Source organism: Heteronotia binoei, chromosome 3, assembly GCF_032191835.1.
Source record: "Heteronotia binoei isolate CCM8104 ecotype False Entrance Well chromosome 3, APGP_CSIRO_Hbin_v1, whole genome shotgun sequence".
NCBI lineage: Eukaryota > Metazoa > Chordata > Lepidosauria > Squamata > Gekkonidae > Heteronotia > Heteronotia binoei.
The window spans coordinates 192,140,390-192,165,724 of NC_083225.1; the positions used below are offsets into that span (position 1 = coordinate 192,140,390).

Genomic DNA, 25,335 nt, shown 5'->3' on the forward strand with positions numbered 1-25,335 from the left:
ACAGGTTGTCTGTTGTGGGGGGGAGAAGATATAGGAGATTGTAAGCCGCTCTGAGTCTCTGATCCAGAGAGAAGGGCGGGGTATAATTCTGCGGTCATCGTCGTCATGGCCAACTAGGCAATATGAGAACCAGTTTGGTGTGGTGGTTAAGTGTGTGGACACTTCACTCCTCCACTTGCAGCTGCTAGAATGGCCTTGGGTCAGCCATAGCTCTCACAGAGTTGTCCTTGAAAGGGCAGCTTCTGGGAGAGCTCTCTCAGTCCCACCTACCTCACAGGGTGTCTGTTGTAGTGGAGGAAGATAAAGGAGATTGTGAGCCACTCCGAGACTCTGAAATTTGGAGTGGAGGGCAGGATATAAATCCAAAGTCGTCTTCTTCTTATTATTATTATTACTAATATAATAATAATAATAATAAATTTTATTTCTACCCCGCCCTCCCCGCTAAGCGGCTCAGGGCGGCTAACAGTGAATAGTATATTAACATAAATAGTAAAACATTAGATTAACATTTAAAATTAAAAATATAAAAACCCGTTAATTCAGTTAAAACACTTAATTTACATTACATTATATATATATATATCTGGCAGTAATGGCTGTTCTGGCGCTGATGCTGCCAGTTTAAATGGTGTTAAAGATGGCGGTTCTTCATTCATTGCAACTCAGCAGTCCGTATCACTATAGGCGCATCTAAAAAGGGCAGTCTTGCAGGCCCTGCGGAACTGGTCGAGGTTCCGCAGGGCCCGCACCTCCTCCGGGAGCTGGTTCCACAGTGCAGGTGCCGCAACTGAAAAGGCTCGCACCCTGGTGCTTTGGAGCCTGGCCTCTCTCGGCCCAGGGATGGTCATTTTGTTTTTACTTGCTGACCTCAGTGCCCTCTGGGGTTCATACGGGGAGAGACGGTCCCTTAGGTAGGCAGGTCCTCGGCCATATAGGGCTTTAAAGGTAATAACCAACACTTTGTACTGGACTCGGTAGATAACCGGCAGCCAGTGCAGTCCGCGCAGCCCCGGCTGTATGTGCTCCCATTTCGGGAGCCCCAGTAGCAGCCTGGCCGCCGCATTCTGCACTAGCTGCAGCTTCCGAGTCCGGCACAGAGGTAGCCCCAAGTAGAGGGCATTACAGTAGTCCAATCTTGAGGTGACCGTTGCATGGATCACTGTTGCGAGGTCGCGGCGTTCCAGGAAGGGGGCCAACTGCCTTGCCCGCTTCAGATGAAAGAATGCTGACTTGGCAGTGGCTGCTATCTGGGCCTCCATTGATAATGAAGGCTCCAGTAAAACACCCAAACTCTTTACCTGGCGCACTGGTTCCAATGGTGCGCTGTCGAAGGTTGGGAGAGCTACATTGTAATATATAATGAAATAATTATACAACTCATGGACCAGTTGCTAACAGGCCACGGACCAGGACCAGTCCATGGGCCAGGGGTTGGGGACCCCTGTCAAAAAGATTGGACCAGGGGGTCCAATTCTATCAGCCTCAAAAGAAGGTGCCTTATCCTCCATTATTTCCAAATGGAGGGAAGGCATTTAAAAGGTGGGTGGTCTCTTTAAATGTGCTGGCCAGACCCCCTTTCAGAGTTTAGTCGTGCTTGTCACAACCTTGCTCCTAGCTCCACCCCCCCAAAGCCTCCTGGCTCCACCCCCAAAGCCTCCTGGCTCCACCCCCAAAGTCTCCTGGCTCCACCCCCAAATTCCCCAGATATTTCCTAGTGGGAACTGCGACCTTCTCTCCTCTGCCTTCCCACAATGCAACACAGAAAGAGGGACATCTTACCGAGACGTTATTCCCGTTTTTAATTCTCCCCCACCCCAATATCCAGCTAGTGGTATTGGACTTCACTCCAGCAGATTTAACCCTCCTTGAAAAATGTATATACGACATGTGGTATGTCAAATATGACATGTTTTATGCATCCATTCACACAGGCGTGGAGAAAATGCACCTTTCCCCCTCTCCCGCCTTGGCAGAGTGTTTCAAGCTGGGATGCCAGCTGGAATGACCAGGAATACAAAAATATAAGATAAAGTCGGCTGAGAAGAAGGCATAGATCTACCGGTGTGTGTGCCGTTCCTTTAAGGCTGGATCTCTAAGGCCAAAGCGCCCCCTCCTGAGCAACAGGGGGCACTGCAGAAGGCTTTCTCAACTTTCACCATGGCAGTGTGATAAAGCTGTAGTACTGCAGCTGAAGCTCTCTCTGCTCATGACCTGAGTTCGATCCCGGCGGAAGCTGGGCTCAGGTAGCCGGCTTGAGGTTGACTCAGCCATCCATCCTTCCGAGGTCGGTAAAATGAGTCCCCAGCTTGTTGGGGGGAAAGTGTAGATGACTGGGGAAGGCAATGGCAAACCACCCCGTAAAAAGTCTGCCGTGAAAACGTTGTGAAAGCAACGTCACCCCAGAGTCGGAAACGACTGGTGCTTGCACAGGGGACCTTTCCTTTCCTATCCACACTGAAGGAGCCTCGTGGCGCAGAGTGGTAAAGCTGCAGTACTGCAATCGGAGCCCTCTGCTCACGACCTGAGTTCAATCCCAGCAGAAGCTGGTTCGGGTAGCTAGCCTAAGGTTGACTCAGCCTTCCATCCTTCCGAGGTCGGTCAAAGGAGTCCCCAGCTCGATGGAGGGAAAGCGTAGATGACTGGGGAAGGCAATGGGCAAACCACCCCGTAAAAAGTCTGCCGTGAAAACGTTGTGAAAGCAACCTCACCCCAGAGTAGGGTTGCCAATCCCCAGGTGGGGGCAGGGCATCCCCCGGTTTGGAGACCCTCCCCCCGCTTCAGGGTCATTAGAAAGCGGAGGGAGGGGAGGGAAATGTCTGCTGGGAACTCTATTATTCCCTATGGAGATTTATCATGGAAAATTGATCCACGGGTATCTGGGGCCCTGGGAGGGCTGTTTTTTGGGTTAGGGGCACCAAATTTTCAGTATAGCATCTAGTGCCTCTCCCCAAAATACCCCCCAAGTTTCAAAAAGTTTGGACCAGGGGGTCCAATTCTATGAGCCCCAAAAGAAGGTGCCCCTATCCTTCATTAGTTCCTATGGAAGGAAGGAAGGAATTGAAAAGGTGTGCCGTCCCTTTAAATGTGATGGCCAGAACTCCCTTTGGAGTTCAATGATGCTTGTCACAGCCTTGATCTTGGCTCCACCCCTAATGTCTCCTGGCTCCACCTCCAAAGTCTCCTGGCTCCACCCCCAAAGCCCCCAGATATTTCTTGAATTGGATTTGGCAACCCTACCCCAGAGTCGGAAACGACCGGTGCTTGCGCAGGGGACCTTTCCTTTCCTTTCAAATGACAAAAGAACCCTGCCCTTCCGTAAATCTCCATGTATTTCCCACCCCCCTAAATCTCCAGGTATTTCCCAAATGTGTCCAGAGGTGACCTTGCAGAATGTTCTGGTGTCTTCCCTCCCCCTGAAGCTCTGAGGGGTTGCCACGGAGGGGCCAGCGACCTTCACTGGAGGGTGTTGCCCTCGGTGGGATTTGCTGCTGAACAAAAAGCCGTGGCCAGCTAGGCCCATGCTCTCCTTAATCTGGCCCCCTTCTCTTGTGATGCTGCCCGGCTGTGACAAAACCCTCCCCGGGGTGATGAAAAGGGCAGAGCTGCATCCCAGGCTCTTGTATCACCCCGGGCTGGATCATGAGGGTTTTCCTGGCACCTGGAATTCTGCTCCTTCTGGCCTTCCTGGGATTAATCCGTAAGTAGCAGAGGGTCCCCCCTGGGCTGTTGTGGGAGGTTGGTTTTCATGGTTTGGAATGGGGGGGGGGGGCACACTGGCTTCATGGAAGAGCCACACAGAATAAATACCAGAGGTTTCAGAGCCACAAGACATGAATATCAGATGTTTGAGAGAAGGGAGGAAGGAAGGAAGGAAGGAAGGAAGGAAGGAAGGAAGGAAGGAAGGAAGGAAGGAAGGAAGGAAGGAAGGAAGGAAGGAAGGAAGGAAGGAAGGAAGGAAGGAAGGAAATAACGTCAGATATTTGAGAGCTGCAAGACATAAATATCAGATGTTTGAAAGCAGGCAGGCAGGCAGGCAGGCAGGCAGGAAGGAAGGAAGGAAGGAAGGAAGGAAGGAAGGAAGGAAGGAACATAAGAGAAGCCATGTTGGATCAGGCCAGTGGCCCATCCAGTCCAACACTCTGTGTCACACAGTGGCAAAAATTTTTATATATACACACACACTGTGGCTAATAGCCACTGATGGACCTCTGCTCCATCTCTTATCTGGGAGAACCGGGTTAGATTCCCCACTCCTCCACTTGCAGGTACTGGAATGACCTTGGGTCAGCCATAGCTCTCGCAGAGTTGTCCTTGAAAGCGCAGCTTCTGGGAGAGGTCTCTCAGCCCCACCTACCTCACAGGGTGTCTGTTGTAGGGGAGGAAGATATAGGAAATTGTGAGCCACTCTTAAAGCTGGCTATGCTTGGAGCCGCCACCACCTCCTGTGGCATCTCTACTTTCTCTATCCCATGCATAATCTTGTAAACCTCTATCATGTCACCCCGCAGTCGACATTTCTCCAAGCTGAAGAGCCCCAAGCGTTTTAACCTTTCTTCATAGGGAAAGTGTTCCAACCCTTTAATCATTCTAGTTGCCCTTTTCTGCACTTTTTCCAATGCTATAATATCCTTTTTGAGGTGCGGTGACCAGAATTGTACACAGTATTCCAAATGAGACCGCACCGTCGATTTATACAGGGGCATTATGATACTGGCTGATTTGTTTTCAGTTCCCTTCCTAATAATTCCCAGCATGGCGTTGGCCTTTTTTATTGCATTCGCACACTGTCTTGACACTTTCAGTGAGTTATCTCACTGAAATCTCCTTCCGGGAAGACGTTTCCATGGACTGTAGGGATTTCTTGAGCAGCCCAAACAAATGACATTTGGGTTCAACTGTGTAGCACGCTGCTGCTGTAAGCCATTTTAAGAAAGGCTGAGCAGGGCCGAAGTGCTCTGGGAATTTCAGCTAAAAGCACACTCCCGACCCTCTAGCTCAGAGCTCCCAAATTGACACCCAGTTGATGATACAACAAGAAATCTCCAAAATTTTGGGTTATGACTTTAAGAAAACTGCAGAGACTTTTTTTGCTTGGATTACAATTAGATAAATTTCCAAAGGAAGAGAGGACTTTAATTTGGTACTTGCTCTCAGCTGCTAGGACATTGTATGCGCAGCTGTGGAAACAGGGAAAAATACCAGAGAAATGGGACTGGATTGTGAAAGTTTTATCGTGGAGTGAGATGGACAAATTAACTAAAACTTTAAGAGACTAGGATTTAGATGTATTCAAAAAGGAGTGGAAGAAATTTAAAGGATATATGGAGAAAGAATGGAATATAAAAAGTCATTGGACAATTTTTTAGTATTAATAAGAACAAAAGAACATAAGAGAAGCCATGTTGGATCAGGCCAACGGCCCATCCAGTCCAACACTCTGTGTCACACAGTGGCAAAAAAATTTATATATACACACACACTGTGGCTAATAGCCACTGATGGACCTCTGCTCCATATTTTTATCTAAACCCCTCTTGAAGGTGGCTATGCTTGTGGCCGCCGCCACCTCCTGTGGCAGTGAATTCCACATGTTAATCACCCTCTGGGTGAAGAAGTACTTCCTTTTATCCGTTTTAACCCGTCTGCTCAGCAATAATGAGAGAAGGAAAATATTGAACTTTGATTGGTTAGCGGTACCTTTATAATTTAAATTTATAACTTCAGGGAAGTCAACTATTGGAGGGAGGGGGGGTTGAAACATCATATGGGTTAGCATAGGAAAGAGACAATTGATTATTGTAACCATATGTTATTAATAAATTCTTAAAACACGCCAAATTGACACCCAGCTGAAAACGAGAACATTACCCACTGAAGAGTGACTGCCGAGGGAAGGGCAGCTGCGATGTCGGTCATGTCCCGGCATTGTGAATTAATCCCTGGGATTTCGTTAGGGCGGCGATAGGTCGACTCAGGCATGTGGGATCTCCAGTTAACCCTGTTCAACATCCGATTACACCAACAAGGCCAAAGGCTGGTTCATTGGCTTGCAGACCTGGTCCACCCATTCATCAAGAGAGACATCTGCCCAGATGTTATCTGGGAGCATTCGGGCGCAGCTGCTGATTGGCCAGCTGTTCTGCTATTCCCTGTTTTGGTTGTTATGCTGCGGCATCCCATCTCACACAGCGGCCAACCAGTTCCTCTGGAGGGCCAACAACAGGGCAGGGAAACCAAGGCCTTCACCTGAGAAGAACCTCAGAGGAGCCCTGCTGGATCAGACCAGGGAGGGTCCATCTAGTCCAGCCTCCTGTCTCACACAGGGGCCAATCAGATTCTCTGGAAGGACAACAACAGGGCAGAGAGGCTGAGGTCTTCCCCTGATGTTGTCTCCTGGCTCTGGGATTCATTAGGCTGACCGCAACTGTTTTCGGAGTGACTGTAACATATTAATCTTCTGGCTTGCATGCTACTGTGCCCCAAGCTGGACAGAAGGTGGGCCTACCACTGGCCTCTCGTGCTTGTGCCAACCAGATGGGCATCTGCCGCAGGTTCTGCATGACCCAGGAGACCAACGTTGGGATGTACGGCTGCCCACATCGCTTCAGGTAAAGACTGGCTCTCAACCAAATGCCCCTTAACGTTCATGTGAACGAAACATGATTTCTCTTTCTACCTCCTGAGCAAGAGAAGGCCGAGACGGCTGGGCAGGGTGACTGTGGGGAGACGGCCAACCATTAAGCGGCCTCAGAAAGGGGGAACAGAAAATGTCGTGGATGGGTCTTATCAACGGCTCGCTAACCATCATGGCCAAATGGAACCTCCATGTTCAGAGTTTACCTCTGAATAGCTGGATTCCAGTCCAGGAAGTCCCTGAGAGACCAACAAGGTTTTCCAGACCATGTGAGATTAAAATTCCCTTTGTCAGAGAGCTTTGATTCTCAAAAGGTTATAGGAGTGGCCAAACTTGCTTAAGTCACACATAGAATAAATGTCAGATGTTTGAGATGGATGGAGGGAGGAAGGAAGGAGGGAGGGAAGAGGAAGAAAGCAATTTTAACTTTAAATGCATTCTCCAAGCCCCCCATGTTGGCTGGCTGGGCTTGGAGAAGTGAATTGGAGGGACAGTGGAGGGATGGTGGCTCAGTGGTAGAGCATCTGCTTGGGAAGCAGAAGGCCCCAGGTTCAATCCCCGGCATCTCCAAAAAAGGGTCCAGACAAATAGGTGTGAAAAACCTCAGCTTGAGACCCTGGAGAGCCATGAATGGGGCTGTGGCTCAGTGGTAGAGCATCTGCTTGGGAAGCAGAAGGTCCCAGGTTCAATCCCTGGCATCTCCAAAAAAGGGTCCAGGCAAATAGGTGTGAAAAACCTCAGCTTGAGACCCTGGAGAGCCGCTGCCAGTCTGAGAAGACAGTACTGACTTTGATGGACCAAGGGTCTGATTCAGTAGAAGGCAGCTTCATATGTTCAATTAAAGAGACAAATGCCTTCTCCAAGCTGGCCGATGGGGTTGTGGGTGTTTCAAGAGCCACAGGTAGTTCCTGAGCCAGTTTGGCCACCCGTCTTACAGCCTGAAAACCTTGTTCGTCTCGGAGGTACAACTGGATTCAAATCTTGCTCTCCTCCTGCTGCCCACGAGGGCTACCCATTCGAAACATCCCCTGAACAGTGACCAGATTGGGGATAGAGAGCATCTATGGGAAGCAGGATGCTGGACTAGATGGACAAGCTGGAACGGGGTCCAGAGGAGGGCGACGAAGATGGTGAGGGGTCTGGAGACCAAGTCCTATGAGGAAAGGTTGAAGGAGCTGGGGATGTTTAGCCTGGAGAGGAGGCGGCTGAGGTGATAGGATCACCATCTTCAAGTCCTTGAAGGCTGTCCTGTAAAGGAGGCTGTGGAATTGTTTTCTGTGGCCCCAGAAGTTAGGATCGGAACCAGTGGGTTGAAATTAAATCAAAAAAGTTTCTGGCTCAACATCAGGAAGAACTTCCTGACCGTTAGAGCGGTTCCTCAGTGGAACAGGCTTCCTCCTCGGGAGGTGGTGGGCTCTCCTTCCTTGGAGGTTTTTGAACAGAGGCTAGATGGCCATCTGACAGCAGTGAAGATCCTGTGAATTTAGGGGGAGGTGTTTGTGAGTTTCCTGCATTGTGCAGGGGATTGGACTAGATGAACCTTGAAAGTCCCTTCCAGCTCTAGGATTCTGATTCCTCGGGAGGTGGTGGGCTCTCCTTCCTTGGAGGTTTTTCAACAGAGGCTAGATGGCCATCTGACTGCCATGAAGGTCCTGTGAATTTAGGGGGAGGGGTTTGTGAGTTTCCTGCATTGTACAGGGGGTCAGACTAGATGACTCTGGAGGTCCCTTCCAGCTCTAGGATTCTGATTCCTCAGGAGGTGGTGGGCTCTCCTTCCTTGGAGGTTTTTCAACAGAGGCTAGATGTCCATCTGACAGCAACGAAGGTCCTGTGAATTTAGGGGGAGGGGTTTGTGAGTTTCCTGCATTGTGCAGGGGGTCGGACTAGATGACCCTGGAGGTCCCTTCCAACTCTAGGATTCTATGACCGTTGATCTGTTTCCAGCTGCACCCTTCTTTCCTAAAGGCAGGTTGGACTGTTGATTCCACAGCTGTTGATTCCAAGGCAGGATGGTAGCTGTTGATTCCACAGCTACCATCCTGAACAAAGGCCTTTTCTTCTTTTCTTCTCAAGATGCTGCATGCTGAGGCTCTAGCGCCCATGACCGGTTGAAGAACTTCCACCCATTCCAGAGGAGAGTTGCCACGGGCACCAACGACACCAGGACTGTCAAACTCATTTGTCATGAGGGCCGGATGTGACATTGATGAGATCTTGTCGGGCCGGGCTGTGTGTGTCATGAAATGTCATGCCAGGTAGCAGAGATATAAACTTTATAGAGGACACAGACAAACACAATTAATTTTTTTTTAAATAAATAAAATAAAACATGCTTAGAAGATTAGCACCCTTGCAATGTTTTATTTTAACAGTTTCCGATGACTGACACCTCTTGCTCGGAACGATTGCATCAAAATCTGCAGACAGTGTCTGTGCTGTAGCAATCTTGAGTATGCTGTTCAGGTGTTGTTCAGGTGCATGGCTGTAAGTTGCAACCCTGCTTTTGATTTATTGACATTACAGAACTCTCACGGTCAATGCTCTGAGCCTAAGGCCCCAGGGGAAACATGAAATGTCTGGGTACTGCGAGCATTTGTACATACGTTGTTTCATTTGCTGGTCAGACACCCACAACAGACCTCCCCCCTGTGTGGTGGGTGGGGCTGAGAGAGCTCTGACAGAAGCAGCCCTTTCAAGGTCAGCTCTGCGAGAGCTATGGCTGACCTAAGGCCATTCCAGCAGCTGCAAGTGGACGAGTGGGGAATCAGACCCCGTTCTCCCAGATAACAGTCCACACACTTCACCACTTCACCAAACTAGCTCTCTAGTTTGCCATTGCCTGCCGTGGTAGATAACTCACTGAAAATGTCAAGGCAGTGTGTGATTGCAATAAAAAAGGCCAATGCCATGCTGGGAATTATTAGGAAGGGAATTGAAAACAAATCAGCCAGTATCATAATGCCCCTGTATAAATCGATGGTGTGGTCTCATTTGGAGTACTGTGTGCAGTTCTGGTCGCCGCACCTCAAAAAGGATATTATAGCATTGGAGAAAGTCCAGAGAAGGGCAACTAGAATGATTAAAGGGCTGGAGCACTTTCCCTATGAAGAAAGGTTGAAACGCTTGGGACTCTTTAGCTTGGAGAAACGTCGACTGCGGGGTGACATGATAGAGGTTTACAAGATAATGCATGGGATGGAGAAAGTAGAGAAAGAAGTCCTTTTCTCCCTTTCTCACAATGCAAGAACTCGTGGGCATTCGATGAAATTGCTGAGCAGACAGGTTAAAACGGATAAAAGGAAGTACTTCTTCACCCAAAGGGTGATTAACATGTGGAATTCACTGCCACAGGAGATGGTGGCGGCCACAAGTATAGCCACCTTCAAGAAGGGTTTAGATAAAAATATGGAGCACAGATCCATCAGTGGCTATTAGCCACAGTGTATATGTGTATATAAAATTTTTTGCCACTGTGTGACACAGAGTGTTGGACTGGATGGGCCACTGGCCTGATCCAACAGGGCTTCTCTTATGTTCTTATGTGACACAGAGTGTTGGACTGGAGGGGCCACTGGCCTGATCCAACAGGGCTTCTCTGATGTTCTTATGTGACAGAGTGTTGGACTGGAGGGGCCACTGGCCTGATCCAACAGGGCTTCTCTGATGTTCTTATGTGACACAGAGTGTTGGACTGGAGGGGCCATTGGCCTGATCCAACAGGGCTTCTCTGATGTTCTTATGTGACACAGAGTGTTGGACTGGAGGGGCCACTGGCCTGATCCAACAGGGCTTCTCTGATATTCTTATGTGACACAGAGTGTTGGACTGGATGGGCCACTGGCCTGATCCAACAGGGCTTCTCTGATGTTCTTATGTGACACAGAGTGTTGGACTGGATGGGCCACTGGCCTGATCCAACATGGCTTCTCTTATGTTCTTATGTGACACAGAGTGTTGGACTGGAGGGGCCACTGGCCTGATCCAACAGGGCTTCTCTGATGTTCTTATGTGACACAGAGTGTTGGACTGGATGGGCCACTGGCCTGATCCAACAGGGCTTCTCTGATGTTCTTATGTGACACAGAGTGTTGGACTGGATGGGCCACTGGCCTGATCCAACAGGGCTTCTCTGATGTTCTTATGTGACACAGAGTGTTGGACTGGAGGGGCCACTGGCCTGATCCAACAGGGCTTCTCTGATGTTCTTATGTGACACAGAGTGTTGGACTGGATGGGCCACTGGCCTGATCCAACATGGCTTCTCTTATGTTCTTATGTGACACAGAGTGTTGGACTGGAGGGGCCACTGGCCTGATCCAACAGGGCTTCTCTGATGTTCTTATGTGACACAGAGTGTTGGACTGGAGGGGCCACTGGCCTGATCCAACAGGGCTTCTCTGATGTTCTTATGTGACAGAGTGTTGGACTGGAGGGGCCACTGGCGTGATCCAACAGGGCTTCTCTGATGTTCTTATGTGACACAGAGTGTTGGACTGGAGGGGCCACTGGCCTGATCCAACAGGGCTTCTCTTATGTTCTTATGTGACACAGAGTGTTGGACTGGAGGGGCCACTGGCGTGATCCAACAGGGCTTCTCTGATGTTCTTATGTGACACAGAGTGTTGGACTGGAGGGGCCACTGGCCTGATCCAACAGGGCTTCTCTGATGTTCTTATGTGACACAGAGTGTTGGACTGGAGGGGCCACTGGCCTGATCCAACAGGGCTTCTCTGATGTTCTTATGTGACACAGAGTGTTGGACTGGATGGGCCAGTGGCCTGATCCAACAGGGCTTCTCTTATGTTCTTATGTGACACAGAGTGTTGGACTGGATGGGCCAGTGGCCTGATCCAACAGGGCTTCTCTGATGTTCTTATGTGACACAGAGTGTTGGACTGGAGGGGCCACTGGCCTGATTCAACAGGGCTTCTCTGATGTTCTTATGTGACACAGTGTGTTGGACTGGAGGGGCCACTGGCCTGATTCAACAGGGCTTCTCTGATGTTCTTACGTGACACAGAGTGTTGGACTGGATGGGCCATTGGCCTGATCCAACATGGCTTCTCTTATGTTCTTATGTGACACAGAGTGTTGGACTGGAGGGGCCACTGGCCTGATCCAACATGGCTTCTCTTATGTTCTTATGTGACACAGAGTGTTGGACTGGAGGGGCCATTGGTCTTATCCAACATGGCTTCTCTTATGTTCTTATGAGCTAAGACCAAAATGTGTGCGCTTGAGGCGAAAAATTTGTGAGCTAGCTTCTGCTAACTCAGCTTAGAAGGAAGACTGGTTGGTACCCTGCCAAGAATTGAGGGGGGGGGGAGACAATTTGGACACCCACCACCCGAGATCACAAGCCGTAGTGGAAAGTGCTTAAGATGACTCCACAGGCTTTTCAAGGCAAGAGATGACTAGCGGTGGTTTGGCACTGCCTTCTCTGCATATCAACCTTGGACGTCCTTTGTGGACTTCCACCTAAGTACTAACTGGGACTGACTCTGCTTAGCTTGCTAGATCTGATAAGATCAGGGTAACCTGAGCTGATATGAAGGGCTGTATGAAGGGCTGTCATATAGAGGATGGTGTGGAATTGTTTTCTGTGGCCCCGGAAGGTAGGACCAGAACCAAGGGGTTGAAATTAAATCAAAAGAGTTTCCGGTTCAACGTTAGGAAGAACTTCCTGACCGTTAGAGCGATTCCTCAGTGGAACAGGCTTCCTCGGGAGGTGGTGGGCTCTCCTTCCTTGGAGGTTTTTCAACAGAGGCTAGATGGCCATCTGACAGCGATGAGGATCCTGTGAATTTAGGGGGAGGTGTTTGTGAGTTTCCTGTATTGTGCAGGGGGTTGGACTAGAAGGCGAACTCTCCACCGGCCATCGAAATAGAGGGGCACCAAAGAAGAGGTACAAGGACTCCTTGAAGAAATCCCTTGGCACCTGTCACATCAACCATCACCAGTGGTCTGACCTAGCCTCAGATCGCAAAGCATGGAGGCACACCATCCACCAGGCTGTCTCTTCCTTTGAGAACGCACGCATAGCTGGTCTTGAGGACAAAAGGAGATTGAGGAAGAATCGCACTGCTACAGCACCAACCCCAAATCAGACTTTTCCCTGCAGCCACTGTGGCCGGATCTGCCTGTCCCGCATTGGTCTTGTCAGCCACCAGCGAGCCTGCAGCAGACGTGGACTACTGCACCCTTCTTAAATCTTCGTTCGCGAAGCCAAGCCGAGAGAGAGAGAGAGAGATAGAGAGAGCAGGGGGTTGGACTAGATGACCCTGGAGGTCCCTTCCAACGCTATGATTCTATATCACACACACTATTATAAGCTCTCAAGTGTTTTAGAAGACCAATTCCACTTACCCTTCTTTTTAGCTTAACTTGCAATTCTACTCAGTAGTCTAGGCCTCCTGGAACACGCTGCATCAGAACCAAAGATCAGTGAGTTAGGCACTGGGGAGCCATTTGTTTTTGTAAGCCGATTGGAAAAGGCATAAGTCAACTATCTCGAAGAAAGAGTCGTCACACCTTTAAGATCAACCAAGCTTTATTCAGAACGTAAGCTTTCGCGAGCTCTCTAAGCACACTTCATCAGACGAGGGGGATCGAGTATTGTGGGCTGGTCCAGATGTGCTGAAATTAAAGATGAAGAAACGCACTCGCCATTACTCAGAGTAATGGGGGAACAGTTTACGTTCTGAATAAAACTTGGTTGGTCTTAAAGGTGCCACTTGACTCCTGCTTTGTTCAACTACTTCGGACCAACGCGGCTGCCCGCTTGGATCTATCTCGAAGAAAAAAATGCATGCTATATAACGTCATAGGAACAGATCGGGACCAGCGGTCCATCTGGGTCCAGCATCTTGTCTCAAACTGCTCAACCAGTTTCTCTGGAGGGCCAACAACAGGGCACAGAAGCTGAGGCCTTCCCCTGATAAAAACTTAAGAAGAGCCCTGCTGATCAGACCAATAGTTCATCTAGACCAGCGCCCTGTCTCACACAAGAGCCAGCCAGTTCCTCTGGAGGGTCAACAACAGGGCAGAGAGGCCGAGGCCTTCCCCTGAGAAGAACATCAGAAGAGCCCTGCTGGATCAGACCAGGGGAGGGTCCCATCTAGTCCAGCCTCCTGTCTCACACAGTGGCCAGCCAGTTCCTCTGGAGGGTCAACAACAGGGCAGAGCAGGCCGAGGCCTTCCCCTGAGAAGAACCTCAGAAGAGCCCTGCTGGATCAGACCAGTGAGGGTCCATCTAGTCCAGCCTCCTGTCTCACACAGTGGCCAGCCAGTTCCTCTGGAGGGTCAACAACAGGGCAGAGAGGCTGAGGCCTTCCCCTGAGAAGAACCTCAGAAGAGCCCTGCTGGATCAGACCAGTGAGGGTCCATCTAGTCCAGCCTCCTGCCTCACACAGTGGCCAGCCAGTTCCTCTGGAGGGTCAACAACAGGGAATGGAGGCCGAGGCCTTCATAAGAACATCAGAAGAGCCCTGCTGGATCAGCCCAGTCATCCATCTAGTCCAACATGAATAAATACATGCTATACAAAGTCATAGGAACAAATCAGACCAGTGGTCTATCTGAATCCCAGTGTTAGGAGGCAACAGGGCATGGAGGCCAAGGCATCTATGCCCTGTTCTGGCCCTCCAGAGGAACTGGTTGGTCCCTGTGTGAGACAGGAGGCTAGACTAGATGGACCCTCCCTGGTCTGACCCAGCAGGGCTCTTCTGATGTTTTTCTCAGGGGAAGAACTCAGCCTCTCTGCCCTTTTGTTGGCCCTCCAGAGGAACTGGGTGGCCACTGTGTGAGACAGAATGCTGGACTAGATGGACCCTCACTGGTCTGATCCAGTAGGGTTCTTCTGATGTTCTTCTCAGGGGAAAGCCTCGGCCAATCTGCCCTTTTGTTGGCCCTCCAGAGGAACTGGCTGGCCACTGTGTGAGGCAGGAGGCTGGACTAGATGGACCCTCCCTGGTCTGATCCAGTAGGGTTCTTCTGATGTTCTTCTCAGGGGAAAGCCTCAGCCTCTCTGCCCTTTTGTTGGCCCTCCAGAGGAACTGGGTGGCCACTGTGTGAGGCAGGAGGCTGGACTAGACGGACCTCCCTGGTCTGACCCAGCAGGGCTCTTCTGATGTTTTTTCTCAGGGGAAGAACTCAGCCTCTCTGCCCTTTTGTTGGCCCTCCAGAGGAACTGGGTGGCCACTGTGTGAGACAGGAGGCTGGACTAGATGGACCCTCCCTGGTCTGATCCAGTAGGGTTCTTCTGATGTTCTTCTCAGGGGAAAGCCTCGGCCTCTCTGCCCTTTTGTTGGCCCTCCAGAGGAACTGGGTGGCCCACTGTGTGAGACAGGAGGCTGGACTAGATGGACCCTCCCTGGTCTGATCCAGTAGGGTTCTTCTGATGTTCTTCTCAGGGGAAAGCCTCGGCCTCTCTGCCCTTTTTGTTGGCCCTCCAGAGGAACTGGGTGGCCACTGTGTGAGGCAGGAGGCTGGACTAGATGGACCCTCCCTGGTCTGATCCAGTAGGGTTCTTCTGATGTTCTTCTTAGGGGAAAGCCTCGGCCTCTCTGCCCTTTTGTTGACCCTCCAGAGGAACTGGGTGGCCACTGTGTGAGACAGGAGGGTGGACTAGATGGACCCTCCCTGGTCTGATCCAGCAGGGCTCTTCTGATGTTCTCCTCAGGGGAAGGCCTTGGCCTCTCTGCCCTTTTGTTGACCCTCCAGAGGAACTGGGTGGCCACTGTGTGAGACAGGAGGCTGGACTAGATGGACCCTCCCTGGTCTGATCCAGTAGGGTTCTTCTGATGTTCTTCTCAGGGGAAAGTCTCGACCTCTCTGCCCTTTTGTTGGCCCTCCAGAGGAACTGGGTGGCCACTGTGTGAGGCAGGAGGCTGGACTAGATGGACCCTCCCTGGTCTGATGCAGTAGGGTTCTTCTGCTGTTCTTCTCAGGGGAAGGCCTCAGCCTCTCTGCCCTTTTGTTTGCCCTCCAGAGGAACTGGTTGGCTACTGTATGAGGCAGAAGCCTGGACTAGATGGACCCTCCCTGGTCTGATCCAGCAGGGCACTTCTGATGTTCTTATGACTTCCACTGTCTAATCCACCTTGAGTTTCAGTGAGAAAGGTGGACTATAAATAATGTGAATTTATAAATACATAAATAAAAGCTTGTCGAGTGGTTCTGGCCAGTCGCAAACTCCTTCTCTGACTATCTACCTCACAGGGTTGTTGTGAGGACTACAGAGGAGGGGAAAACAACATTGTGAGCCACTTCAGGTTCCCAAGGGGGAGAAAGATAGGATATAAATATATAAACAAACAACGGAAACAGTTTTTTTTTCTGCTTAGAGTCTCTGATGGAAAGGTGGGCCTATATTATATATATGTCTGCTTCAGCCCATCTCTACCTACTGAGATCTCACCAAGTTTGCCCAATCAGTTTTCAAGCTTTTCTTTCACAAGCTCAAGAACCATAAAACCCAAGATGGAAAATACCAGAAAACACTGGTGAGGCCTCAAGTAGCTTCAAGTCCCAAGACAAAAGCCAACTCTTTTATGTGATCCATGACAGACTTCGGCTGCAAATCCTGAGGTAAAAAAATCATGATAAAGGGACTCTTCAAATTGCAGTGAACTAGATCTCTCTTTTCCGCTTAAGGATGTGGAAGCGACATCTTCTCTGTGCTCTTTCCAGTGAGGTAGATGGGAGGGCCAGTTGGCTGATTGGCGGCCATTTTCTGAAGTCTTCGCCTTGGAGCTCTTCCAAGCCAATGGCTAAGCAAAAGCGGGCAGGAGAGGCAAAGAAGGCTGTCTGTCCACATCCGTTTCTCTTCTTCAGAGCACTTGCTCTTCTGAAGAAGAAGAAGCATTGCATGGACACCCTTTCCTCACGTTACTCAGGAGCTCAGCATCGGTGAAGAGCTGGAAGGCAATCTCCTCACATTCACTGGACACTCCACATTCAAACAAGCAACCAAAGAGTAGCAAGCGTCCCTCCTCACAGACAGCCAAGTCTGAATAGCCACAAGGCCCTTCGTATAACATCCAGGGAGACTCCCAGCAGCCCTTGTCAAGTGGGGAGGTGTTGACGTAGATGCCCAGGTTGATTCGCTTGCACCTGTTTGTGGGGTGGGAGAAAACCAGGCACGACCTGCTGCTCTCAATGGAGGCTGAGGGAAAATGCAGGCCCACCAGTTCAGAGGGCTCCGGAGTTGGAGAGAAGCTCACCACACTTCCCTGGCAGCCGTTGGGCGGCTCGCAAAGTTCCTTGCATAAGGAAGATTCCTCAAATCGATCTCCGTGGTCTGAGATGAAGGCCTCGACGCGGCTCTTGTCCGGACTGCGAGCGCTGCAGTACAGAACCTCGCTTTTCCCCGGGCAGGTGATTTCTGCAACTTGGCACTCGGTTGTCCTCAAGTTCTTGAGCAGTTGGCCCTGCACCCATTTCTGCCCAAGGTCGTCACTATAGAAAATGAAGCAATGCGGCTTGGTCCAGCACAGCAGAGACCGCCCAAAACAACGTTTGTGAATGTAATAGGTGTAAGCTGGAATCACCAGACGCCCAGAGCTCGTCTGCAACCCGTGGCCAGGTCCCACGGCGAAGGTGGCCCAATTTCTCAAGTCCTCTCCGATCACCTGATTGGTCAAATCAGTCAACCGGCTCCACGCATGGCCACCATCCTGGCTAGAGACGTAGCACAGCCTGGCGGCGTTCCTCCCTGACTTGATCTGCTGCCATTCCGTGACGTGGCTCTGGACGCAGATAAAGAACAGGAAAACTTTACCGCTCTTCCTCTCGTACACGGGGCAAGGGTTCATGGTACGGTGGCCGGGCAAAATGGCGGTCGTCAGGGCCTCTGGAGGGCCCCACTGGGGAAGAGACAAAAAGAAGGGTCAGATTGTCAGCTGGAATTTCTCTCTTTTGATCTAATAAAGGTCTTCTCCACATGCGCTCACACACACTGAATAATGAACATAAGAGAAGTCATGTTGGATCAGGCCAATGGCCCATTCAGTCCAACACTCTGTGTCACATAAGAACATAAAAGAAGCCATGTTGGATCAAGCCAACAGCCCATCCAGTCCAACACTCGGTGTCACATAAGAGAAGCCATGTTGGATCAGGCCAATGGCCCATCCAGTCCAACACTCTGTGTCACATAAGAACATAAGAGAAGCCATGTTGGATCAGGCCAATGGCCCATACAGTCCAACACTCTGTGTCACATAAGAACATAAGAGAAGCCCTGTTGGATCAGGCCAATGGCCCATTCAGTCCAACACTCTGTGTCACATAAGAACATAAGAGAAGCCATGTTGGATCAAGCCAACAGCCCATCCAGTCCAACACTCTGTGTCACATAAGAGAAGTCATGTTGGATCAGGCCAGTGGCCCATCCAGTCCAACACTCTGTGTCACATAAGAACATAAGAGAAGCCCTGTTGGATCAGGCCAATGGCCCATTCAGTCCAACACTCTGTGTCACATAAGAACATAAGAGAAGCCATGTTGGATCAGGCCAATGGCCCATTCAGTCCAACACTCTGTGTCACATAAGAACATAAAAGAAGCCATGTTGGATCAAGCCAACAGCCCATCCAGTCCAACACTCGGTGTCACATAAGAGAAGCCCTGTTGGATCAGGCCAATGGCCCATCCAGTCCAACACTCTGTGTCACATAAGAACATCAGAGAAGCCATATTGGATCAGGCCAATGGCCCATCCAGTCCAACACCCTGTGTCACATAAGAACATCAGAGAAGCCCTGTTGGATCAGGCCAATGGCCCATCCAGTCCAACACTCTGTGTCACATAAGAACACCAGAGAAACCATTTTTGGATCAGGCCAATGGCGCATTCAGTCCAACACTCCGTGTCACACAGCAGGCAAAACCAAGGTGCCCTCAAGATGCCCACCAGTGGGGCCTGACCTCCAGAAGCCCTCCAACTCTTGCCCCCACCCCCAAGCACCAGACATAAGAACATAAGAGAAGCCATATTGGATCAGCCCTATTTCCCATCCAGTCCAACACTCTGTGTCACAAGGTGGCCAAAAAACCCCAGGTGCCATCAGGAGGTCCACCAGTGGGGCTAGAAGCTCTCCCACTGCGCCCCCCCCCCAGCACCAAGAATACAGAGCATCACTTGCCCCAGACAGAGAGTTCCAACAATAGGCTGTGTCTAATAGCCACTGATGGACCTCTGCTCCAGATGCTTATCCTTTCAATCCACTTTCAAGGCACTTTCCAACTGGATTTTGCCCGTCCAGACAGTAAAATGCAGTTGGAAAGCGCAGTGAAAGTTACATAAAGAGTTATTAAACTGGATCAACTGCCACACTGAACAGCCAAGGAACATTAATCACAAGACAGTCAGGGGTGCAATTCTAGCGGGAGTGCCTTTGCATATTCGGTCACACACCCCTGATGTGGCCAATCCTCCAAGAGCTTACAAAAAAGAGCCTTGTAAGCTCTTGGAGGATTGGCTACATCATGGAGGTGTGGCATAATATGCAAAGGAGCTCCTGCTAGAATTCCACTCCTGAAGACAGCAATTACATGGGGAAGCCTGGGCACAGAAATGCGTCATGGGAATTGTAGTGCTGACTCCAATTCTAGAGCTTTTCTCCCCAGCAAACCTCCACCAGAAAGTATTTCTGGCCATGTTCTTCTCCTACTGTGTTTCCACTGACAGATGTGTTGGACTGGATGGGCCACTGGCCTGATCCAACATGGCTTCTCTTAGGTTCTTATGATGTTTCATATCCTATACCCTGAAGGATTATGCTTTGAATCAGAGACTCAGAGCTGCTTACAATCTCCTTTATTTTGTTCCCCCACAACAGACACCCTGTGAGGTGGGTGGGGCTGAGAGGGCTCTCACAGCAGCTGCCCTTTCAAGGACAACCTCTGCCAGAGCTACGGCTGATCCAAGGCCATTCCAGCAGCTGCAAGTGGAGGAGTGGGGAATCAAACCCGGTTCTCCCAGATAAGAGAGCTCTGGCTGACCCAAGGCCATTCCAGCAGCTGCAAGTGGAGGAGTGGGGAATCAAACCCGGTTCTCCCAGATAAGAGAGCTATGGCTGACCCAAGGCCATTCCAGCAGCTGTAAGTAGAGGAGTGGGGAATCAAACCCGGTTCTCCCAGATAAGAGAGCTCTGGCTGACCCAAGGCCATTCCAGCAGCTGCCAGTGGAGGAGTGGGGAATCAAACCTGGTTCTCCCAGAGAAGAGAGCTCTGGCTGACCCAAGGCCATTCCAGCAGCTGCAAGTGGAGGAGTGGGGAATCAAACCCGGTTCTCCCAGATCAGAGAGCTATGGCTGACCCAAGGCCATTCCAGCAGCTGCAAGTGGAGGAGTGGGGAATCAAACCCGGTTCTCCCAGATAAGAGAGCTATGGCTGACCCAAGGCCATTCCAGCAGCTGCAAGTAGAGGAGTGGGGAATCAAACCCGGTTCTCCCAGATAAGAGAGCTCTGGCTGACCCAAGGCCATTCCAGCAGCTGCAAGTGGAGGAGTGGGGAATCAAACCTGGTTCTCCCAGATAAGAGAGCTCTGACTGACCCAAGGCCATTCCAGCAGCTGCAAGTGGAGGAGTGGGGAATCAAACCCGGTTCTCCCAGATAAGAGAGCTCTGACTGACCCAAGGTCATTCCAGCAGCTGCAAGTGGAGGAGTGGGGAATCAAACCCGGTTCTCCCAGTTAAGAGAGCTCTGGCTGACCCAAGGCCATTCCAGCAGCTGCAAGTGGGGGGGAGGGTGAATCAAACCCAGTTCTCCCGGATGAGAGTCCGCACACTTAACCACTACACCAAATATGGGCAACTGAATGTCCTGCCAACAAGTTTCATGAATTACTTCCAGAAAAGAAAGTTCTCAGTGGACAGCCTGCATGTGGGGAAATCACACTTGCATATTCATGAACACGTGTGGTATACGAGTTATACAAAAGCCGCAATCAGCTTCCCTGCACTTGTACACACAAAGCTTTTTTTGTGACATGGACTATTGTCAAATGCATCTGGCGAAACACAGTCGTGACTCCAAATGTACCACTTTTCTCCCCAGCTGAGACAGAATCAGCAGTCAGCTGAGAGATAGGCAGACGGATAAGGAAGGGGGAAACGGGGCAGAGAAAAACCCTGACTTAGGATCCAGCGACAGAAAGGGATCTGGCTACCGTTGGAAGGGAGGGAGGAAGAAAAGGGGGCTTCGGAAGTCTTGGACCAAAGAGACAACTCACTTTCTACATTCGTTTGAACCACATCCCCCAAACCAAATCTTTAGCAGCTTGGTTGCTTCTACGGATGGTTCTGTGTCAACTCACGAAAGGGCATTTGCGTTCTGAACAGTTTGTAGTGTCGTAAGTTGCCTTCAGCCAGTTGCTGGTTTATGCGTAACACGGCTTGTTGCAAGTTCTTCGGAATCCACCCCCCCCCCCTACTCTGTTCTTATTTTTAACATGGAAGACGAGCGAGTTCAAGCAGAACATGAGATCTATTTCCAGCCACCTTTAAATAGTACTTGGGATGCCACCCGTCTCCCACGCTTTGCCCTGAAGACTGGCAACATCATTCAGAAACTCACTTTCTGAACTGTTTTTCTACCTTTAGACGCAAACGCTACTACAATGCTGCTCTTTCCCATGCTGTTAGGGCAACAGGAGACGGAGAGGGGGGCCACGAGCAAAAAGCCCACGCTGCACCTTTATCCTAAGGCAGTGCTACCCTGCCAGGAAATTCTGTCAGCTCATACCAGCTCAATAGGAGGTATGGCTGCCAACAATAGCTTGGGAGATTCCTGGGGTGGTGCTTCTAGGAAGGGTTCTGGCTTGATACGATCGAGAGTTCTGGCTTGATGTACCTATCCAATCCCCTCTTGAAGCGAGCTTGGATAAGCATCTGGAGCTTGGATAAGCATCTGGAGCAGAGGTCCATCAGTGGCCATTAGCCACAGGGTATTGATGGAACTCTCTGTCTGGGGCAGAGATGCTCTGTATTCTTGGTGCTTGGGGGGTGGCACAGAGGGAGGGCTTCAAGCCCCATTGGTGGACCTCCTGATGGCACTTGGTTTTTTATGGCCCCTGTGTGACACAGAATGTTGGACTGGATGCGCCATTGGCCTGATCCAACATGGCTTCTCTTACGTTCTTCTGTCTGGGGCTGTAATGCTCTGTCTTCCTGGTGCTCTTGGGGAGGGCAATAGTAATGCATGGGATGGAGAAAGTAGAGAAAGAAGTCCTTTTCTCCCTTTCTCACAATACAAGAACTCGTGGGCATTCGATGAAATTGCTGAGCAGCCAGGTTAAAACGGATAAAAGGAAGTACTCCTTCACCCAAAGGGAGATTAACTTGTGGAATTCACTGCCACAGGAGGTGGCGGCGGCCACAAGCATAGCCACCTTCAAGAGGAGTTTAGATAAAAATATGGAGCAGACGTCCATCAGTGGCTATTAACCACAGTGTGTGTGTATATATAATTTTTTTTGCCACTGTGTGACACAGAGTGTTGGACTGGAGGGGCCACTAGCCTGATCCAACATGGCTTCTCTTAGGTTCTTATGTGACACAGAGTGTTGGACTGGAGGGGCCACTGGCCTGATCCAACATGGCTTCTCTTATGTTCTTATGTGACACAGAGTGTTGGACTGGAGGGGCCACTGGCCTGATCCAACAGGGCTTCTCTTATGTTCTTATGTGACACAGAGTGTTGGACTGGATGGGCCATTGGCCTGATCCAACATGGCTTCTCTTATGTTCTTATGCGACACAGAGTGTTGGACTGGAGGGGCCACTGGCCTGATCCAACATGGCTTCTCTTAGGTTCTTAACCCTGGGCTTCCTTAGTTGTCTCCCATCCAAGTAGAAACCAAGGCCAACCCCACTTTGGTTCTGAGATCTCACGAGATCATGCTAGCCTGGGACATTCAGGCAAAGCCCTGTGTTAGTAACATGGATTTTTGGAGGAATTTCGGTGTAATATACATTTCAGTGTAATATACATTTGAAGAAGAAGGCTGCAGATTTATACCCCGCTCTTCTCTCTGAATCAGAGAGTGGCTTACAATCTCCTATATCTTCTCCCCCCACAACAGACACCCTGTGAGGTGGCGGGGCTGAGAGGGCTCTCCCAGAAGCTGCCCTTTCAAGGACAACTCCTGAGATAGTTATGGCTGACCCAAGGCCAGCTGCAAGTGGAGGAGTGGGGAATCAAACCCGGTTCTCCCACATAAGAGAGCTATGGCTGACCCAAGGCCATGGCAGCAGCTGCAAGTGGAGGAGAATCAAACCCAGTTCTCCCAGATAAGAGAGCTATGGCTAACCTAAGCCCATTCTAGCAGCTGCCAGTGGAGGAGTGGGGAATCAAACCCGGTTCTCCCAGATAAGAGAGTTCTGGCTGACCAAAGGCCATTCCAACAGGTGCAAGTGGAGGAGTGGGGAATGAAACCCGATTCTCCCAGATAAGGGAGTTCTGGCTGACCCAAGGCCATTCCAGCAGGTGCAAGAGGAGGAGTGGGGAATCAAACCCAGTTCTCCCAGATAAGAGAGCTTTGGCTGACCCAAGGCCATTCCAGCAGCTGCAAGTGGAGGAGTGGGGAATCAAACCTGGTTCTCCCAGACAAGAAAGCTCTGGCTAACCCAAGGCCATTCCAGCAGCTGCAAGTGGAGGAGTGGGGAATCAAACCCAGTTCTCCCAGATATGAAAGCTATGGCTGACCCAAGGCCATTCCAGCAGCTGCAAGTGGAGGAGTGGGGAATCAAACCTCGTTCTCCCAGATAAGAGAGCTCTGGCTGACCCAAGGCCATTCCAGCAGCTGCAAGTGGAGGAGTGGGGAATCAAACCCGGTTCTCCCAGATAAGGAAGCTCTGGCTGACCCGAAGCCATTCCAGCAGCTGCAAGTGGAGGAGTGGGGAATCAAACCCGGTTCTCCCAGATAAGAGAGCTCTGGCTGACCCGAGGCCATTCCAGCAGCTGCAAGTGGAGGAGTGGGGAATCAAACCCGGTTCTCCCAGATAAGAGAGCTCTGGCTGACCCGAGGCCATTCCAGCAGGTGCAAGTGGAGGAGTGGGGAATCAAACCCGGTTCTCCCAGATAAGAGAACTCTGGCTGACCCAAGGCCATTCCAGCAGGTGCAAGTGGAGGAGTGGGGAATCAAACCCGGTTCTCCCAGATAAGAGAGCTCTGGCTGACCCAAGGCCATTCCAGCAGGTGCAAGTGGAGGAGTGGGGAATCAAACCCGGTTCTCCCAGATAAGAGAGCTCTGGCTGACCCAAGGCCATTTCAGCAGCTGTAAGTGGAGAAGTGGGGAATCAAACCCGGTTCTCCCAGATAGTTATCAATAGTTTAGTTCAGGGGTGGCTGTTAGGTCTCCAGATGGTTTTTTTGCCTACAACTCCCATCAGCCCCAGCCATTGGCTACGCTGGCTGGGGCTGATGGGAGTTGTAGGCAAAAAAACATCTGGAGAGCTACCGTTGGCCACCCCTGGTTTAGTTTATTCACAGCCTAAGCCAGCATTCGCCCAGATAAGAGTCCGCACGTTTAACCACTACACCAAACTGCCTCTTCCTTCGGTGGCTGGGTTGGGTCTCAGCTACTGCAGAAGAGATCAAGAAGGGTTACCCGTTCTCAAAAACGGAAACCCGAGACCAGCCAAATAGTTTTCAGCCACTCATCGCAGGAAAGCGCTACCTGGACAGACGTTCCCTCCTTACGCCCTCGTCTCATCACCAGGAATTCAGCGTCTTCGTCCTTGAACGACGAGCGCTTCTCCGCGAAGGCCAGAAACATGGATCCGTGGGGCAGGTACAGTAAGGCCGGGATGCGGTAGGTGACTCCTCCAGGGGCTTCCTGGCAGAAGAGGGTCACCTTCCCGGAGCCGACCCGAGCTTCCACCATGTTTTCTGGCGTGCGGAAACGGTCTAGGAAAGGAAGAGAGAAGAGGAAACGTCAACAGAGAAGGGATTCCCTACAAACCAGCCAAGTTAGGATTGAGTTAAAGCAGAGGCGAAAATACCATTTTACCGGAAGCACAAAAGCATTATGCCAGGGGTGTCAAACATGCAGCCCAGGGGCCGAGTCAGGCCGTCAGAGGGCTCCTACCAGCCCCCCGAGCAACTGGCTGTCATCTGCTTCCTTCTCCCTCTCTCTTGCTTCCTTCTGTATCGCAGCTTGCTTTGCCAGGCTTGCTCAATCGCACAGGAGCTACAGAGCAAAGCCTCTATTTTCTCCATTGGCTGAGGCTCCTCCCTTGCGGAGGGGAGGGGGGGAGGCAGAGCTTGTTTCTCCAGGCTCTCTCAATCGCACAGCGGAGTTACTGATCCAAGCCTTCCTTCCTTCTATTGGCTGAGGCTCCCCCCACCTGGTCCCCTGGGGAAGGAAGGAAAGGGCCAGAGCTTCCTTTGTCCAGTTCCCTGGATCCCGTGAAGAGATACAAAGTAATCCTCTTGAAAGCCAATGAGTGGTAATGCTTTAATTGTGTTTTAAGTTTTTAAAAAATCTTTAATTGCGTTTGTCTGTGTTACGTGGCATTACATTTTACGACACACATGACCTGACAAGGTCTCATTTAGTTCATATTTGGCCCTCCTAACAAATGAGTTCGACGCCCCTGCTTTATGCAGTACCCCTGATCCTTCGTGTTTCCCAATTAAGGGGGAAACGCCGTTCAAACAAATTACAAAGACGATCTGACTCCAACGGTAAC

General features: G+C 50.6%; 1 protein-coding gene across 1 annotated transcript; it reads right to left on the reverse strand.

The window, feature by feature from the left end:
* Positions 1-16,467: 16,467 nt before the first annotated feature.
* On the reverse strand, positions 16,468-24,576 carry LOC132569165 (sialidase-3-like). The gene is made up of 2 exons (XM_060235353.1): positions 24,321-24,576; positions 16,468-17,502 (listed from the first exon to the last, which is right to left on the reverse strand). Exons 1-2 carry the CDS (start codon positions 24,525-24,527, stop codon positions 16,468-16,470), a joined length of 1,242 nt encoding a protein of 413 aa, XP_060091336.1. The 5' UTR covers positions 24,528-24,576.
* Positions 24,577-25,335: the final 759 nt, after the last annotated feature.